Source organism: Palaemon carinicauda, chromosome 43 (genome assembly GCF_036898095.1).
Source record: "Palaemon carinicauda isolate YSFRI2023 chromosome 43, ASM3689809v2, whole genome shotgun sequence".
Classification (NCBI taxonomy): domain Eukaryota; kingdom Metazoa; phylum Arthropoda; class Malacostraca; order Decapoda; family Palaemonidae; genus Palaemon; species Palaemon carinicauda.
Genome location: NC_090767.1, coordinates 60,750,880 through 60,771,517, shown reverse-complemented (window position 1 = coordinate 60,771,517; position 20,638 = coordinate 60,750,880). Strand labels below are relative to the sequence as shown.

Genomic DNA, 20,638 nt, shown 5'->3' with positions numbered 1-20,638 from the left:
AAAGCTTGAGAAGAACAACAGTAGGCGTGCGTTCCAAATCGTGAAAGATGTAACAAAACCACAGCAAGCATGAAGCAGTACCATCTGAGACAAAGCATGGAACTGCCTCACGGAAGACGACGACATACACAAGAGGTGGACAGAGTACTGTTCCGACCTTTACAACTACCAGGCCAATGGAGATCCCAATGTAACATCGTGCCACAAATCATCTAACGACGACGACTTCCCAGTTCTGAGAGAAGAAGTGGAGGAAGCGATCAGATCACTAAAACATGGAAAAAGCTGCAGTAGACAACATCCCTGCAGAACTTATAAAGCATGGCGGAGAGACAGTGACTTGACATCCTCACTAGCATCTGCAGCAAGATCTGGAAGACAGGTGAATGGCCCACACCCTGGACACAGTCCCTCTTCATCACGCTTCCCAAGAAAGACAACTTACAGCAATGCCAAAACTATAGAACGATTAGCCTTATCAGCCACGCCAGCAAAGTGATGTTGAGAGTCATTCTGAACCGACTGAGACCCCAGGCAGAAGAGATCATTGCCGAAGAACAAGCTGGGTTTAGAAGAGGAAGGAGCACAACGGAACAGATTTTCAATCTTCGAGTTCTGTGTGAGAAGTACAGCCAACACCAGCAAGACATCTTCCACGTGTTCATCGACTACAAAAAGGCATTTGACCGCGTATGGCATGATGCCCTCTGGGCCACAATGAACAGGTACAACATGGGGCAAAAACTGATACAGACGATCCAACAGCTGTACAATAAAGCAACCAGCGTGGTCCTTGCCCAAGGCAAAATAGGCGAATGGTTCCACACTTCAGTAGGTGTCCGCCAAGGCTGCCTTCTGTCACCAACCCTGTTCAACATCATCTTGAACAAATTATGACAGATGCACTCGAAGATCATGTGAGCACAGTTAGCATCGGAGGACGAACAATCAGCAACCTTCGGTTTGCTGAGGATATTGACGGCCTGGCAGGGAACGAAGATGAGCTGGTCAACCTCGTGAAACGTCTGGATGAAACATCAACCAGATACGGAATGGAAATCAGTGCTGAAAAAACAAGGCTAATGAGAAACAGCGACGAACCAATCAAAGCAAAAATCGTGGTCGGTGGTCAACAACTTGAAACAGTCCAACAATTCAAGTACCTTGGTGCAATCATCAGCCAAGAGGGATCCAAACCAGAAGTCCATGCAAGAATCGCGCAAACAAAACTGAATCCAATCTGGAAAGACAAAAACATCGCTGTCAGATTCAAATTGAGACTATTGCATGCCCTAGTCATTTCCATCCTTCTGTATGCTTGTGAATCCTGGACACTGACGGCAGAGCTACAGAGACAGATCCAAGTTGCAGAAATGAGATGCTTCAGACGAGTGCTTGGCATCTCGTACATTGAGCATGTCACAAATGAAGAAGTTAACAGAAGAGTGAGACAACACTTAGGACGCTATGAAGATCTACTGTCCGCAGTGAAGAGGAGAAAACTAAAATGGTATGGCCACACAACAAGATCAAGCGGCTTGTCCAAGACAATTCTCCAGGGAACAGTTCAGGGGAAGAGGAGAAGAGGGCGGCAGAGAAAGAAGTGGACCGACAACATTGCTGAATGGACAGGAAAAACCTTCGCCCAGACCCAGGCACTCGCACACAACCGTGACAAGTGGAGGCTCCTATTGCGGTGTTCCACCATGCAGCGCCCCTACGATCCTGGTGGATTATGGGATCGGTAACGGTAACATTTTGATCTGTTATAAGTTTATTTAGAATCTTACCCGAGATTTGAGTTATCCAGTATTATTATTATTCTTCCCTGAGTTGACTTGGAGAAGTCCAGCCAGATTGAAGTCAGCAGATTGACGACAAAACTATCACAAATTTTAAGTAATTTGTATTTTTCCTAACATACTTACCTCGAAACTCCTCTCATCCGACCAGAGTTTTGTGTAGTTTACCCTACTTCCGTTTTCTGTGAAGGCTAACCTCAGGCGGAAAGATACGTGCCCTGAGGCTAGTCCCGGGTCAGGGAGTGTGCTAGCTTGGGTCTCGACCCTCAGTAAGTTCTCTGGTCGCGTCGGGATATCATCTCCACGCTCTCCTTATCTCAGTGCGATCCTTTGTGTCCCCGACTCAATTGTGTTCCCGCGTGGTACCCCTGTGCTATCCCTTTGTGTCCTCGTGTGGTTACCTTATCTAAGGTTCTTGCTGGGTCCCCTTGCCCAGAATAAAATCAAGGGGTGGCACACAGTATCCTTTTTTCTTTTTTCCCTTTTGCCCAGATCTTTGAGACATTCCACCATATTTTTGTGTACTTACTTACTTACTTTAAGGGCTGCTGACCTGGTCCTATACAGCAGGGGAACCCGACTCTGTAGGGGATCACCAGATCACCACAGTCATTTTATCATGTTCATTACAAGGCATTCAACATTCAACAACGCATATTGCCGATTCATTGTCTAATAGACACTATCGAAGCACTTTGAGAACTAGAAAGTCTTCAGTTTCCTCTTGAAAGCCTTAACAATATCTTCTGTCTTTCTAGGGATCTTAAATAGTCTCAGGGCCACATATTTAACCCTTTTACCCCCAGGCTATTTGGATATTTCCAACGCTTAACCCCCAGGGGTTAATTTTTTTTCAAGCACAATTTGCAGTATATATTTTTTAAATTGCTCCAACAGCCTTAATTTTCATCATAGAGGGGTCAGGTTGGTCTCATTCTCTTGGAAAATGCCTAAAGTTTCTCAAAAAATTATTAAAAATATGCAAAAAAAAAAAAAAAATTTAAATAGCAGTTTTTTGCAGGAACGTACCGGTACGTCCATGGGGGTAAAGGGATGAGTTTTGTGAAACGTACCAGTATGTCCTTTGGGGGTAAAAGGGTTGAAGGCTCTAGAGCCTACAGTAGATATATCTAAATACTAATAATTTTTAAACCATCTGTTACTATTCTGTAGCTTGAAGTTAGGGTGTTGTCGGCATTCTGACACAAGGTAGTCTGCTATGTCTAGCTGCAGTCTGCAAACTACTACATCGTCAGAGAACCAACCTGCAGGTGAGAGAAGACGTCTTCGCTAACGGTACCTGACTGGATAGAAGGCAGTACTCCAATGGTTCGAGAGGGAGGGACAACACCTGCAGGTGAGAGAAGACGTCTTCGCTAACGGTACCTGACTGGATAGAAGGCAGTACTCCAATGGTTCGAGAGGGAGGGACAACACCTGCAGAAGAAGCTTGCGCTCCTACTGTGGCCCTGACGTCAACACCTCCAAAATCGGTTCCTCGGTGGGGGGAACCCAACAGCCCATAAGAAGGAATCAATTGACACAGTGTTGAAAGAGATGGACTCACTCGTGTGAAAGTTTTTAAGGGTAAACCAGTTCAATGCTCAATCATATTTCCTATGTAAAGAATGATGGTTTGTATTTGTGAAGGAACTAACGAAAGAACACACACACAAAAAAGAGAGAGAGAGAGAGAGAGAGAGAGAGAGAGAGAGAGAGAGAGAGAGAGAGAGAGAGAGAGAGGGAGAGGGAGAGGGAGAGAGGGAGAGAGGGAGAGAGGGAGAGAGGGAGAGAGGGAGAGGGAGAGAGGGAGAGGGAGAGGGAGAGGGGAGAGGGAGAGGGAGAGGGAGAGAGAGAGAGAGAGAGAGAGAGAGAGAGAGAGAGAGAGAGAGAGAGAGAGAGAGAGAGAGAGAGAGAATAGTGGACCAGTGGAATGAAGACACATATAAATCATATGACCATCTCACTTTAAAATAAGGAACATATTTTCTAAAGTTTTTTTAAAACAAATATGAAAGTATTCAACAAGATGGAGGATATGCTCAACCACTTACAAGTTTGCAATCACTTGCAATAAAACAAGACGGTGAGACTCACCTGCTCTGAATCGGAGTCGTGCGAGAACTCGTCTTGCGTGGGCGGATGCACGTCCTGGCTGCCTTCCCGTTCGCCCGTGTTCTCCGTCGTTTCAGTGTGCTCATCCCCCGAGTCCAGGGGCACGCTGACCCCCACCAGGCCTCCCATGCGAGGAACGACCCCAACGCTCAGTGGATTGGGGGGCTCCCGGAGGGCTCTCGGTGGCACGGCCCGGAACGCTCCCCGGTGGTGTTCTCCCGGGTATATGTGGCCGTACCGAGTCAGGTTGTTCTCCGAGGCGTGGAGGAGGCGGGCCAGAGGGGTCAGGGGCACCTGGCGGAGGCGGTCCAGGCCGTGGTCGCTCTCGGAGCCGTCCCGAAAGCTGCTTCCGCAGCCTCCTCCTCCTCCTCCCCCAAGAGGGCCCGTCACACCGTCGCTGGTGGAGGAGTCCCTGAGGTCCTCCAGGGATCGGGTAAAGGAGCGTTCGGAGGGAGCCCGAGGCCGCAGGGGCGAGAGGGAGGCTCCGAGGGGGAGCTGGGGCATTCCGAAAACCTTTGGCGAGAGCTTGAGAGAGAGTTCGAGATCCAGTTTATCTTGTACTGACGCTGTGCAAATGGTGGGGGTCGGCGGGCCGGCTTTGGTAGTGGACGGCGAGAAGGCCCGCACGCTCAGGGGATGGATGCCCCCGGTGTCCGACTCCCGACGGTTGATCTTCTGCGACACCTTGACCAGGTGTTCCTGCTTATGCTGGAGGTACTTGTGCATGGAATGCCTCATGGAGGCTACGTGGACGGGAGAATCACTGGGCATCGAGCATCCCGGCGACCTCTCGAACCCGACAGGGTCGGGCATAGCCCGCACGGTTAAGCGGCCGGTCTCGGGCGTGCCGCACTCGCCCACGGGCGTTTTGGTGGCGCCCCGATCTCTCGCTATCCGCATGTCGTCGGTGATGCTCGTGCGTCCGTCTATCCCCAGGTGGTTTCTCATCTCCTCCTCCAGAGCGGCTCTCAAATCGTCCGTGATGCTAGTCCGGCCGTCTACCAAGCTCACGCGGCTCTCGGCGAGGCTGGCCCTGAGGTCACTCAAGCACTTGGCATCGTTCACACTCACACGCAAGTTATCCACGTTGTCCAACACTTTGTCCGTCACACTCACTCGCAAGTGGTCGTTCACGTTCGCACGCACGTTGTCTAGTAACTTGGCACTGTTGGCCTCGCTGGGATTGCAATGCAACTTGTCACTCACAATGGCACGCAGGTTATTACCGCCCGACGAATTGAAGATCTCGCTCAGGGTGACGCTCGTATTATTGCCATAGCTGGTGGTCAGATTGCTCCTGAGGTTGTCCAAGTGAAGTCGGTGATTCTCGATGTTCGCCCGGAAATTGTCTGTGGTACTTAGTCCGTGATTGTCGATGTTCGCCCTGAGATTCTCCAGATTCGCTCTGGCATTGTCCAGCAACCGGTTGGCCCTCGCATTCTCCAGGTTGACCCGGTGGTTGTCCATTCCCCGGTGAGGATCCGAAGGGATCCGGTGGTTGTTGTCGGAGGCGCTCAGCCGGTGGTTTTCCAAGTTGGCCCTCGCGTCTTCGTTCAAGTTTCCCCGCAGGTTCCCCACCAGCGGGAAGTTCTGGATGCGCATCCGATGGTTGTCGTCCACCTCCACCACGAATCCCCGATCGGTGGGGTGGTAGTGGTGGCCGCCGCCGTCGTCCCGGAAGCCAATGCCCGAGTCGGAGTTGGAGGAGTTGGACGAGGTGTTGGAGTGCTGAGGGGACATCTGCGCCTCTACGTTGATGAGTCCCGGAGCCCCCGTGTCCAGGTGGAACCCCACCCGATGGCGGTACAGACTCATGATGACCAGGACGATTGGCTCCACGGAGTCTGGGAACTCCTGACAGTGGGGCGCTTCCGGATTGAGCGTGCACTCCAGACGGAAGCTCTTGGCCCTCCTGGCGTGGTCCACGTGCTGGACCATCCGCGGGTCGACCATGAACACGTGGCAGGAGGCCGATTCACTCCGCCCGTCCTGACTCCCGTCGCTCAGCTCGTCCCCGGAGGCGCCGTGGACGGTGACCAGCCCGAAGAACTTCTTATCGTCCGCGTAGACCCCGCAGGCAGCTATCCTCTCCGCAGGATACTGCGCGAGGGTCAGGCCGTGCGGACTCGTCAGGACCACCCGCTCCTGAAGCACCGACATGAGCACCAAGGTGTGGACCTTCTTCTCGATCCTGAGACGTCTGATACAGTTTCCGATGGCGGTGAGACGGGATCCGCCCTGAGGTTCCTTGGGCATCTCGATGGTTCCCAGGTACCCGACAACCGCCCGGTACAGCGCCTCGCCGAAGTCGTTGGGCAGGCCCTGCTGCTGCTGCAGCTCGGCGAGCGTAGGGTAGAGCAGCTTGTTGATTTCCTGCTCGGTGAGGACGTTGTTCTTGTGGCCCTCGGTGCCGGAGCCACCGGGCCGCTCCACTCCCACCCACATTCCCTTGTGCTGTTGCAACTGCTGCTGTTGCTGCTGCTGCTGCACTGGGCTCTGCTGTCTCTGCGGCTGTTGATGTTGTTGAAGCTGTTGCTGTTGTTGAAGCTGTTGCTGTTGTGAATGAGGTGGCTGCTGATGTAGATGCTTCTGCTGAAGGTGTTGTTGGAGGTGATGTTGCTGCTGCTGATGTTGCTGATGTTGTTGCTGCTGCTGCTGCTGTTGTTGTTGTGGTGGTGGCTGTTGTTGATGCTGAAGCTGTTGGGGCTGGTGATGGTGATGATGTTGCTGTTGTTGTTGCTGCTGTGGATGTTGTTGCACAGTTTCCGGAGACATGCCGCTTCTCAGCTTCCCCTTCGGAGACTTGTCCTTCTTTTTCAGGACGTGTCTCGATCGCGGCGGCTGCTGCGGTTCCTTCACCGGCCGGGGGGTCCGAGTTGCCTGGCGAGCCTCCGCCATCACCAGATGAATCTGGTCGGGCCTCAGCCGGGTCGGCGACGTCGACGGGGCAATAGGGGGGACGCCCCCATCCCCTCCGCCGAGACCCTCGGGGATCGGCGACACGGAAGCAGACACCGTCAGGCCTTTGGTGGGGGGGGGAAAGGCCGACTCGGGCCAAGCATCGCGGTCCGACAGGAGGGCGGCTTCCACCAAGTGAATGGCCGTATGCTCGCTGAAGATGGCCCCGCTCTGGAGATCCCGGACGACTTTCTCCGCTCTCGTCTGCTGGTTTTTGTGTCGCAGCCGGTTCGGGTACTTTGGTTTGGGGCGGTTGACGGTGACGAATTCGTCGTCGGAGCTGTCGGAGTAGTAGTTCTCCGCTATCTGCAGCTTCAGGAGCTTGGAGAGGCCGATGAGCCGGGCCACGTCGTCGTGCGGCGCCTTGCTAACGTTCTGGCCGTTGACGGCGATGAGGTAGTCGCCCGGCCTGAGGCCAGCTCTCTCTGCCGGGGATCCTGGGACGATGCATGACAGGATGCAGGGGGCCTGGCCGCTGATGGTGAAGCCGAAGCCGTTCTTCCCCTTGGTGATCTCGACCGTTCGGACCCCATAGCTGGGGCGTTTCTTCCTCCTGCGGTTGTTGTGCATGTTTTCTATGGCACTCGTATGGCACAGTCTGAAATTGGAAAAAAAAAAAGCATATTAATATACTGAGGAGATATATAGAATATAGTACTTAAACAATTATTATGACTAATGAAAACCTATTAATTAACGTCACAATAAACCTATGAGATACAATTTAAATATATTTTTTAAAGCATTTTGTATTTTTCAGGGGAGCTGCAACGATGACTCCTAAGCCTGAGACAGGTAGGATAACTCATATGGCTCAAATTTGCATGAACTACTATTAAAATTTCTGATTTGTTTAAACACAAATACAAAGACCATTATTTCATAAGCCTTTTACCCCCAGGCTCTTTGGAAATTTCCAACCCTTAACCCTCAGGGAGTTATTTTTTTCCCAGCACATTTTGCAGTATATTTTTTTTCAAATTGCTTTAACAGCCTTAATTTTTGTCATAGAGAGGTCAGGTTGGTCTCATTCTCTTGGAAAATGCCTGAATTTTCTCAAAAAATTATCAAAAATATGAAAAAATATCTTATAGCATTTTTTTGCAAGGACGTACGGGTACGTCCATGGGGGTAAAGGGATGGCTTTTGTGAAACGTACCAGTACGTCCTTTGGGGGTAAAAGGGTTAAGTTAGACGAGATGCTTCAGGTTTAAAGGCTGCTAATGAAAAGCAAAGCCAGGGGACAGTAACATTACTCTAGCTTTCAGGACAGTGCCCTAGAGACTGACCATATATTAATAATCGGCACCCAAACCTCTCCCCACCAAAGCTAGGACCAAGGAGAGCCAGGCAATAGCTGCTGGACTATGCAGGTAAACCTATAGGCTTCCCCAATCACCCCATCCTTAGCTCACAAGGATGGTGCGGTTGCAGTCACTACAAGAAACAATCGAGTTTGTACCAGTGAACAATTACAGTGCAGTAGTTAACCCCCTTCAGTGAAGAAGAACTGTTTAGTAATCTCTGTGTTGTCAGGTGTATGAAGACAGAGGAGAATATAAAAAGAATAGGCAAGAATATTCAGTGTTAAGTGTGTAGGTAAAGGGAAAATGAACTGTAACCAGAGAAAAGGATCCAATGTAGTACTGCCTGGCCAGTCGTACGACACCATAACTCCTTAGCGGTAGTATCTCAACGGGTGGCTGGTGCCCCGGCCAACTTACTACCTCAGTACAGTAGAGGATTAGTAGGAATTGCATTAATAAACACATTTCCCCTTGCAAGGAATGCAAGTTAAACACTTTTGCTTCAAGTAAAAATAAAAACTACGGTGGTGACAACACATTCCCTCTTAGTGATTATTAGGTAGCATAGTATTTGTAAGGGGCTGTATTGTGACAGCTGCTAACATTAGACATGATTGGCTATGACATCATACGATGTGGGGCCCATTTCTCTCGGAATCTACAGGGCGACCATAGTGCGCTTACCCGCTTATGTGTCCGTCCAGCTAAAGAATTGCACTAGCTAAATCCAGTGAGGGGATGATGATGAAGAGGGAGGGCGAAACATTCTACCTAAACGAATTAACAATGAAGAGGGAGGGTTAAACATTCTACCTAAACGAATAAACAATGAAGAGGGAGGGTTAAACATTCTACCTAAACGAATAAACAATGAAGAGGGAGGGTTAAACATTCTACCTAAACGAATAAACAATGAAGAGGGAGGGTTAAACATTCGACCTAAACGAATTAACAATGAAGAGGGAGGGTTAAACATTCTACCTAAACGAATTAACAATCACGTGCAACCATGCTACTTGTCCTGCAGTCTGGACTATTCTTCCCACATTCTCCTCTATCCTTTTACATCCGATGCACTGAGATTACCAAACAATTCTTCTTCACCCAAGGAGTTACTGCACTGTAATTGTTCAGCGGCTACTTTCCTCTTATAGTTAAGGGTATTAGAGACTCTTAAGCTATGGTAGGCTTCTCTTCTAGAAGAAAGACACTCCGAAATCACAACATTGTTCTCTAGTCTTGGGTAGTGCCATACCCTCTGTACCATGACCTTCCACTGTCTTGGGGTAGAGTTCTCTACCTTGAGGTTACGCTCGGGCGCACTATTCTACTTCATTTCTCTTCCTTTTGCTTTTCAAAGGTCTTTTATAGTTTATATAAAAAAGATTTCTTTTAATGTTACTGTTCATAAACTATTTTAATTGTTCATTACTTCTCTTGTAGTTTATATATTTTTTTACTGTGCTATTTTTCCTTGTTGGAGCCCTTGGGCTTATAGCATCCTGCTTTTCCAACTAAGGTTGTAGCTTTACATGTAACAATAATAATAATAAGAGGCTAGGCTCACTTCATCACTTGCTGGGCAACTACCCCAGGCCCTAGGAAAATTGTGTCCAAAGGCGTACAGATATTACTGTATGCCGTAAAGGTTATCTTCCAGACACCAGCTTTGAAAACTTGGGACACAAGTGATTTTTTCCAAAAAGCCAGTAGCTGATTTATGAATTCATCCAAATATAGGATCTTCCCTTGGTGCTTATCTTTGAGAATGGTTTCACGACGCCACGAGGAGATGGTGTTCTTGGGGACTTTCTTTTTCGTGCTGCCCGTACCTACAACAATGTGTTGAACAGTAGGACGACACTGTGGGGTACCATCCAACAGAAAGTCCTTACAGGACAGAGTACCAGATCATCAGGATTATCAGCTGCATCGTTAAGTGACGAAATGGAGGACTCAAATCGAAAGTCTTAAAACTTTTACCCCCAGGCTATTTGGAACTTTCCAACCCTTAACCCCCAAGGGGTTATTTTTTTCCCAGCACATTTTGCAGTATATTTTTTTTTTAAATTGCTCTAACAGCTTTAATTTTTATCATAGAGAGGTCAGGTTGGTCTCATTCTCTTGGAAAATGCCTGAATTTTCTCAAAAAATTATCAAAAATATATATAAAAAAAAATTTTATAGCATTTTTTTGCAAGGACGTACCGGTACGTCCATGGGGGTAAAGGGATGGGTTTTGTGAAACGTACCAGTACGTCCTTTGGGGGTAAAAGGGTTAAAGGTAAGGTCCCTGTCAGAGGACTTACGTAAGAGTTCAAAGATGCCATTTTAAGGGCCCTCAGAACCTCGATCACACCCAAAGTCGGGGGTTTAATTTCCCGAGGCGGACGAGACTTAGAAAAATTCAGGTCGAAGGCGATAATTCCTAAAAAAAGATATCTACTCCCTTCAGCCGAGTGATAGCCTTTCACTGCGGAAACTGAAAGAAGTTTCTCTCCCCGCAGGTAAACTAAGAAATCCGCTATTATTAGAACAGCGGCTCGAATGGAGCGGTGTTCCATCAACGACACCATCACAGAAGTGACAACTTTGGAGGACTTATGGATGTATCCAAAATGTTTTGCCGACAGTCTTGGAAACCCTTTTCTGTCCGAGACAGGGAGGTCAATGAAGTGTTCTACCTCTTGATGTGTGACTGGCACAAAACAGTGGGCCAATTGAGTTCTCTCGGGACCTCTATGAGCATGTCGAGAAGGTCCCGGTACCACAGAGTATGAGGCCATTTCAGGTAAACTTGCATTATTCAAAGGTCCTGAATATCATGTTGAGAATCTCTCCTATCAAACAAAATGGGGGATCACAACGTCAATTCCATCCCATGGATGTTTAAATGCATCTTCCATCACTGCTGATAGATGGGGGACAGGCGAGCAGTACACCTCCAACTTCTCGATAAGACATATCGATGATCGGGGAACTCCGCAAAGTCAGGAGTCTCCTCAACGCTAGAGAACTCAAAAGACAACTTCAGCTATCCAACCCATATGACTTAGATTGTCTGCAATCACGATTCTTTTCCCAGGAATGAATCGTGCTGTGAGATGTATCGCGTTGATCATAGCCCACCAATGCATTGTCGCTGCTAACTGACAAAGAGGTGAGACAGAACCTCCTCGCTTGTTGACGCAAGTCATTACTGCCGTGTTGTCGCTCCTCTGCACTACCGAGGGACCTTGAAGTCTATGAAATGGAGCAACGCTAGATACGTCTGTCGCTCATCTGCACTACTGAGGGACCTTGAAGTCTGTGAAATGGAGCAACGCTAGATACGTCTGTCGCTCATCTGCACTACTGAGGGACCTTGAAGTCTGTGAAATGGAGCAACGCTAGATACGTCTGTCGCTCATCTGCACTACTGAGGGACCTTGAAGTCTGTGAAATGGAGCAACGCTAGATACGTCTGTCGCTCATCTGCACTACTGAGGGACCTTGAAGTCTGTGAAATGGAGCAACGCTAGATACGTCTGTCGCTCATCTGCACTACTGAGGGACCTTGAAGTCTGTGAAATGGAGCAACGCTTGATACGTCGCCTTCAATTCCCGATAGACTAGACGGTAAATTGTGTCCGACTGTGTCCATAGACTGAAAACATGCTTGGCCTGGAGATGTGCTTCACACCTTTACCGAAATGCGTCGGAGCATGGAGAAACTCCTGAGGAGGGGTCCTGCATTGCGGACCCACTGAACAGGGTCTCCTACTGAAGCCACTGTCAGAGACCCTATCTGATTCATGGAGGGAATGCAACCTGAACAGGAGAGTCTGACCATTGGGACTTCAGCGCCTGTTGGATGGAGCGTAAAAGCAATCAATCCAAAAGGAACCGATCGTTCCAAAGACGCAAGATGTCGCAGAAGTCTTTTACCGTTTTGCTTCTGGGGAGTTCTTCTTGAAGGAGGCTGCTGCGACCTCCCTGAATCAGAGTAACCTGTTTACAGACGGGAAATTTTTGCTTGGCCCACATCGATACTCATGCACAAGTATTGTAGATGGCGCTGAGGGTCAAGAACAGACTTCTAGAGATTTATCCTTTCTCCAAGATCTTCACAAAATTTAAGAAGAAGGTCTCGGTGGCATAGAATCGGAGATTCGGACTCTCCCAGTAACAGTCGGTTGTCCACAAAATTTAAGAAGAAGGTCTCGGTGGCATAGAATCGGAGATTCGGACTCTCCCAGTAACAGTCGGTTGTCCACAAAATTTAAGAAGGTCTCGGTGGCATAGAATCGGAGATTCTGACTCTCCCAGTAACAGTCGGTTGTCCACAAAATTTAAGAAGAAGGTCTCGGTGGCATAGAATCGGAGATTCGGACTCTCCCAGTAACAGTCAGTTGTCCACAAAATTTAAGAAGAAAGTTTCGGTGGCATAGAATCGGAGATTCGGACTCTGCCGGTAACAGTCGGTTGTCCAAGCAATGCAACAGTCTGATGCCCCTGGTGTGAGCCCAGGATAACATCAGGGTGAAGACTCTCGTGGGTAATTATGGGATTGTAGAAGGGCCAAAACAAAGGGCTCAAAAGTGGAATCTCCATTCCCCAAGAACGAAGTGGAGATACTTTCTTGATTTTGGATGGACTGGAATCTAAAAGCACGCGTCCTTGAGGTCTAAGGACATTAGGAAGTCATTTCATCTCATTGCTTGTAGGTTAGTGTTCGGAGTCTCCATTTCGAACCGTGTCTGAAGAGCCAAACGGTTCAAACTAAGACAAGTCGATCACTGGTCTCCAACTTTTCAACCAGGAACAAGTTTCTGCAGATTTCTGGAGACCTTTCGTGGACTTCCTCTATGATGGTCCTTCCAAGCAAAGTTCGAGCCTTGCCTTGTCTGCCTTTGGCAGACACCCCCCAGTACAACGAATCAGTTCGTTGATTCCGAGAGAGAGTGACAGAACTGTCACCTTGTCTAAAGACTTGACAGCATCTTCCCCACAGGTGGTGTCATGATTGGACTGCCTTTCGTAAAGTGGGCCTTGCCAACTTCAACTCCTCTTGGATTGTCCACAGCGGCAAAACAAATGGGATGACTCGTCTCACCTCCAATAATGAAGACGGTCGGCCTCTGGATGAAGTCTACTGTACTATGCTGCTGAGGCTGTTTGGGAGTGGAGGACTCATGACTTGACTGGTGACGGAGGAGTTTGTCTAGAGGAAACCGCACACCGGAGAAGGTAGCTTGGTTTAAAATCTCCCACTTCTCTACTAATACTGCAACGTCAAGGGGAAGCCAGATCAGGCATTGGGTCAGCAGCATTTTAAGTGAAACCAACGCATCACGAGACGACATCTGATGAACGAACTTTATCACTGCAGCCTTCTGACACTTGTCAATTATTGGTGTACCAAAAATTCAAGGACCTTAGCCACCGAACAGGCGAGTTCATTGTACTTTTTCCTTTTCTTGGAATAGGAGAGGTTTTCCGAAACCGCATGGTATGAGCCTGTGTCCGACCAGTGGTCCAACTATGAACATACAGTACTTGCAAAGTTGTCATCTCCACAGTTTCCGAGTTCAGAGAAGACAGTCGGCTGCTGAGCCGGCTTCTCACTGCACATCCCAGGGGTCAAGGTAGTAACAGGTTACGATGAACGCCTTTCATGCCTCGGAACTTCTGTTGCTTTGACAAGGCTGGAGGAATCAACTTGGATGACCTTGGAGCTTTAAGGGAGTCCTTAGGCGCTGAAACTTGCTGCTCTATCTTATGGATTGCATCTGCAGTCTGATGAGATCACAGTAGTTCCAACTGAAGCTTAAAACCGAGACTCTAGAAAGAAAACAGTAATCGATGTTTATCTCCCAGCAAACAAAGCTCTAGGGACATCATCCAGGTTATTCTCCCAGTTCAGAAACGAGGACTCTAAAGGATGCATTCCTGTCGAATCTGACAAATCACATACAGTGGACTGCTCAATTTAAACAGGTGAGGGGTGAGCAGGAGACGCTACTCAACTGCACTCACTTGTTGGTGGAGCAACAGTGTCCTCTAACTTGACTAGAGGTCGACGATTCTTACGCCATTCCAGAACGTCTTCCCCCAATCTCTGGAAGAGAAGAATGATAAGACATGGGTTTATCCTGCTGAATCAATTCACCAGGGGAGGCCAGGTCAGGATACTGGGATGTGGACCTACGAGATGGCTTCTCAATGGGAAAATCAATACAGTACTTCCACCTGATACAAGAACTATGCTGAGCAGAGCGCCGGAATGAAGTCTCCTCAGCAAATCTAAAGGCCGCACTTTTCTGTTTACTTCTAATGGTACCGGTGGAGTTGGAGGAACATTAGGTCTAATATCATTAGCTGTCAAGCTCGTAGGCTTATGGACCACCCTCAGAAATGGGGGAAAGGGCAAAGGTCATTGCCTGTCAACATGCCGTTTTAAAGCTATGTCCTCCAGGTCCGGATGGACATCCACAGTCTGTCAGGTCCAGGATCGAGAAGGTGGGGTCAGTTCATGAACTATAGTCCATTTCTTTTATCGAGGCAGATTTGCACCGACTCGCAGCGGTGCCCTTTTAGCTCGGAAGTTTCCTGATCGCTGATTGGTTAGAATTATCTAGTCCAACCAATCAGCGATCAGGTAACTTTTCCGAGCTAAAAAGGGCACCGCTGCGAGTCGGTGCAAAAATGCATCACTAAAAGAAATTGACTATAGTAACATATCCTCGTCCCTAAGAAAAACTACAGCAGGAGGAGAAGTATCCTGACGGATAGAAGGACGCTCTTCCAGAACAAGGCGAGCTATACAAAGCAAGGATGCAAGACTTGCGGGCGAGACTCTCAAGGACATGAACAGATGAACAGTATCGCGCTGCCTTACCTTGTGTCCCCAGACCTAAGGGTATTTTTACTGAGCATTGCCTGAAGCTCATCCTGCAGAGGGCCTTTTGGAGATCCCTTCCAATACTACGATGCGTTCGTCACAAGCGAGCAACACACTGAGAACGTAACGAAAGACCCGAGTGTAGGGCTTCTATAGCCCAGGGTTCTGCCCCGTGAAACCTCCACTCTGTCCACCGACTTTCCAGGCATCGGGGCCCCCTGGTGACAGAACGAAGGGATTGCATTTCCTTCCTCGACCTTGCCAATTGGGATGTCTGCGTCGCTGAAAGGAATGCGCTGAGTGTGGACGCTCCAGTCCATGAAGGAGTTGATGCTGCTATTTATAAGAGGAAGCTCTTGGTTTCGCATGTTGCTATCGAGACTGTTAAGAGGAGGCGACTCCCCTAAAGAAGGTAGCCTGGCTCACCTTCCACCATTTTTTGACTATCGCCAGAACTCCGTAAGTGGGAACAAGATTGGAAACTTTGTCAATGAGTCCCTGGAAGTCATCTTCACACAATCGATAACTGCATCCCTTATCTTGAGAATTCAATTGATCCTTACAAAGGCACACTGGTGAAACAAGGATGCAAGTTCTTCATAATGCTTTCCAACTTTTGGGTCCAAAAGATTCTCTGAAACAGTGAAATAAGACACAGTTCACAACAAGTGATGCAGGAAAGAGCCCGTTTGCAAGGATAACAAAGAAGACCGTTTTTTTTTCACTTGAGACTCCAGGGGTCAAGGATGCAAGTCAGGATCTAGAGGCAAAGGATTGGAATATGCCCATTCTGGCACTTAAAACCTTTCACGTTTAAAGAATACTAGCGGAATGAGCTTGGATGACCTTGCTGTCTTGAGGGAGTTCTTCGGAGCAAAAAACTCGTTGCTCAATCTTGCAGACAGTATCTTCCGACTGACGGGACCAGGGCAGCTATAACTTCAGTTGGGAACTGCGAGGTTATGGAAAGAATCCATCTAAAGAAGCTGTCTTCCCTACGTATAGTGATGGGGGGTCTCAAGTTTGTTTAACCTCCTGATAACCCACAGGACTTGCAGAAAGGACGACTCCTCACCTGGCTCTGGCGTCGGAACTTCTAATGATGCTACCCTGTAAGGGCCCGAGAAATACCCTTCAGCAGCAGAGAGGCAATGGCCACTCAATCACAACTGTCTTATCATTGAGGTCTAGCCTAGCCCTTTTACTTGTCGAAGAGTGGCAAAATCCTACTGCTTGACAATGGAACAACAGCTGCAATACCATTCTGGAACGAGTTTCTGTTGCCTTCCCGAGTCAGGTGCAAGTGGGGGTGACAAAATTCGACCATGCCAAGACAATTTGGCCAGAGAAGAAGTATCAGGGTAACATCCAGTAAGAGGAAGCAGTCGCAACATGAGGATCTAGTTGACTGAATCGAGGGAGTACAAGATCCAACATACAGAGTCCCTCTCGAAGGATGAGCCTGAGGAACCACCCTACGGAACATAGGGAAAGGGCTGCGAATTCTCATCCTCTCAAGATCTTTTTGCGGACGTCTTCGCGTCTCCTAGGAGTTGATCTAGGGAGGTGGAGTCCTGCTCCTAGAACTGCACCACCACCTATTCCTCCAATAACAAAATTGGAGGAGCACTAGATACCTCTTGAGGAATCGCATACTCCTTGCTAACTCGCTGGCTCACTCACTAACTCGCTGGTCTCACTCACTAACTCGCTGGCTCCCTCACTAACTCGCTGGCTCCCTCACTAACTCGCTGGCTCACTCACTAACTCGCTGGCTCCCTCACTAACTCGCTGGCTCCCTCACTAACTCGCTGGCTCCCTCACTAACTCGCTGGCTCACTCACTAACTCGCTGGCTCACTCACTAACTCGCTGGCTCACTCACTAACTCGCTGGCTCACTCACTAACTCGCTGGCTCACTCACTAACTCGCTGGCTGGTCTCACCAACCTGCTGTACCGGCGCTCTGGTATCGGAGCGATATGGCGTCTTTGAGAGTGGTGGCTATCCCTCACCGCAGGTTGATGAAGGAATGCGTTCAAGCAATGCATGGTGTTCAGGCAATTGCGCAACTGACTTCAAAGGCAATCCGAGAGGTGCGCAACCTGAATACTCAAGACATCCCAGGTCAGAGATGATTGTTAAAGCCCAGAGTGCTCAAGGGTGGGAAGATCGATGGCGCTTCTCAGCTGGTGTGACGGTCTGAACGATCCCCCGGTCTCAGAATTCTCCTTGATAATCTGCGCATGCACGAACATTACCGTTTGCCAGTGCATACGAGGTTGATGTTTTATTTTCCTGTAATGTTAGCGTACACAATCCACATTACCGCTTGCCGGTACATATGAGCTTGATGTTTTATTTTCATGTGAGCGAAGCGAGCTAATGGCGGAAAAGAACCATTATACAATGTCGAGGAGAATTCTGAGACTGGGAGATCGTTCAGACCGTCACACCGGCATCAGTCGAAGCATGTCCGATAACTGGATACATTGAAGTAGCGAGGGGATCAGCCTTTAATGTAGTAACTTCTAGCTCACAATGGAGGGCAGAGGAATCCCCGCCTTCAGGATAAACCAAAAGAATTACAGGATCGCCGTCCTTCATGGCAAACTTGATGACCAAGCCTCGGACAGGAATTTCAGGAGTCAAAAGAGGAGATCTATACTACTTTTCGTTGACTGTTAAGCCGCTGAAGTAAAAAAAACTATAAGATAAGTAATGAACGATCAAAATGAATTATTTTCAGAACAGTAACAACATTAAAATAAATCTTTCATGTATAGGACTAAAAAAAAAAATGAAGCAAAATAATATATAATAGTGTACCCCTAAGCAAGAGAACTCTGATCCAAGACTGTGGACAACCATGGTACTACAGAGGCTATGGCACTACCCAAGATTAGAGAACAATGGTTTGACTTTGGAGTAGCCTTCTCCTAGAAGAGCTGCTTACCATGGCTTAAGAGTCTCTTCTACCCTTACCCTTAAGAGGAAATTAGCCACTGAACAATTAAAGTGCAGTAGTTAACCCCTTGTTGATTTTAAAATGGACTACTGTATATAGTTTATATATGACCTATCTGTTTTTGACGTTGTTAATAGTTTATATGGGACATATCTGCTTTGACGTTGTTACTGTTTTAGAATGATTTATTGTTAACTTGTTCTCATCATTTATTTATTTCCTTATTTCCCTTTCCTCACTGGACTATTTTTCCCTATTGAAGCCCTTGGGCTTATAGCATCTTGCTTTTCCAACTAGGGTTGTAGCTTGGCTAGTAATAATAATAATAATAATAATAATAATAATAATAATCATAAAACCCTCATATAAACTACTGTTGATGTTTTAATCAAAATTATACTATCTACGTTAATATTAGTTTTATTGACAAAGAATTAAAACTTTATTCGCTCTATTTAGTAGTATTATCACCTATCCACTTCCTTGATTTAGTACATACATACATATACCAAGGCACTTCCCCCCAATTTTGGGGGCGTAGCCGACATCAACAAATGAAATAATAACAAAAAGGGGACCTCTACTCTCTACGTTCCTCCCAGCCTAACAAGGGACTCAACTGAGTTCAGCTGGTACTGCTAGGGTGCCACAGCTCAACCTCCCCCGTTATCTCCCACAGATGAAGCTTCATAATGCTGAATCCCCTACTGCTGCTACCTCCGCGGTCATCTAAGGCACCGGAGGAAGCAGCAGGAGGGGCAAGGATTTAGTAAAATCGGATAATAGCAAAAATCTGGTATTGGTAACGTCTCTGCCCGGTGATCGCCAGACTGGGGTTCGAGTCCCGCTCAAACTCGGTGGATTCTTCTAGTGTCTGCAACCTCACCATCTTTGTGAGCTAAGGATGGGGGGTTTGGGGGATCCTATAGGTCTACCCGCTGAGTCTTCAGTAGCTATTACCTGGCGCTCCCTGGTCTCAACTTGGATGAAGAGTGGGCTTGGGTGATCATATGTATATATGGTTGCTTTCTAGGGCATTGTCCAGCTAGGGCACTGTCCCTTTCCTTTGCCTCTACTATTCATGAGCGGCCTTTAAACCTTTAAAGGATACAGATTTTGTTTCCATAAGCAAATTCTCATGAGGAAATAAATTCATAAAGTCTAGACAGTTTATTTATTTCCTTTTTTCCGTTCCTCACTGGGCTATTTTTCCCTGTTGGAGCCCTTGGGTTTGTAATATCTTGCTTTTCCAACTAGGGTTGTAGCTTGGCTTCTAATAACAATAACAAATAGGCACCGACTGTATACAAATTGAAGTTACAGAGAAAAAAAAAAAAAATCTATCGTCTTTAACACCTTTAATATGTAAGACTTTGGGCATAGGCCTTATGATCCTATTATTATTTAGTATAAGCCAATGATCTTACTCCTTCAACATGTATGATTTCAATGCATAGGCCTATAATCAAATCTTTCATTCATCATGTAATCTATATGTAGGCCTATGGTACCGTTATCATTTAAACACAACCAAAATGGTATCATTACTTGATAATACAGGCCTATAATGACTGATTTCTCTAATGTTAATATATAGGTCTATGTGGGGGAAAAAAATTTAATAATGAGATAATTTAGAGCTATTCAAAATAGCTTGAGATCCCTACAGCGATAATTCTCGCGACGACGCGAGAACTGTCGTACAATATTCCTAATGATGATGTACTTATAGATAATTAACGTACTTTGAGCTGTTCGAATGCAAATATTGGGGAAAACCAATATTCTAAAAATTTTAAGACACCTAAAAATCCACAAAATTATGACTGAAAAATAACTTATAATGAAAACTAAACAGATGAAAACTACCTAACCTAACCTAAGGGACATATCCTAAGTCCGTGATATTTCACAAATTGCAAAACATTTACACTTCCCCCAAAAAGAAACGAATAGGCTATTTAACCGGTCCCGGTAAAATAGACAAACCTACTTTTAAGCTTATTTTGCCGGCCTCAAACAAATATGAATATTCTATTGTTTTATAGGTTCCTGGCAATGTTGTAGGCAATTGTATAAAAAAGTACTAAGCAATTAATTATCTAATAAGTTAATAACAAAAGCCAAGAAAAGGGGTAGACCCAAAGGGTCAACCATTAATGTTCTGGGACTGCCAAAGAAAAAGTCAAAACTTGATAAGCCAACTCCATTCATCAAAAAATCATCTAATGACAGGGATCTACAGCTACTTGGCTACTTTGTAAGTGATAAAGATGCCATCCGTGGAGAGGTTCTCTATGAAAATGCGGTAGAACAAAACCCTTCTTCAATTCTAACAGCATGTCTGGATGAATATGTTTCAATCCATAAAATCCGCCGATATTTTGATTCAGACGGTTGGAAAGCTGTGTAGCATGTTTATGAAGCCTCAAGATTGTCAGCAAGGTGGACGTGTGAGTTCTGTAGTCAGGATTTGAGCAAGATGGATTCTGTGGTCTGTGACTGTTGTCTTCAGAGGGTGCACCTTGAGTGTATTGGTAAAAGAACGCTCCCGAAAGGAAAGTTTTGGATTTGCAGAGACTGTTATTCCTAAAAATTCTAAGACA

General features: G+C 47.0%; 1 protein-coding gene across 4 annotated transcripts in view; it reads right to left on the bottom strand.

Annotated features, from left to right (window-relative positions):
• loco (locomotion defects) overlaps positions 1-20,638 on the bottom strand; it is a 174,022-nt gene that overhangs the window by 150,613 nt on the left and 2,771 nt on the right. For all 4 annotated transcript variants that reach the window (XM_068366224.1, XM_068366225.1, XM_068366226.1 and 1 more), the window contains exon 2: positions 3,900-7,473. In XM_068366224.1, coding sequence (XP_068222325.1) covers positions 3,900-7,445 — 3,546 coding nt within the window. In that variant the 5' untranslated portion in view covers positions 7,446-7,473. The remainder of the gene's footprint in view (positions 1-3,899; positions 7,474-20,638) is intronic.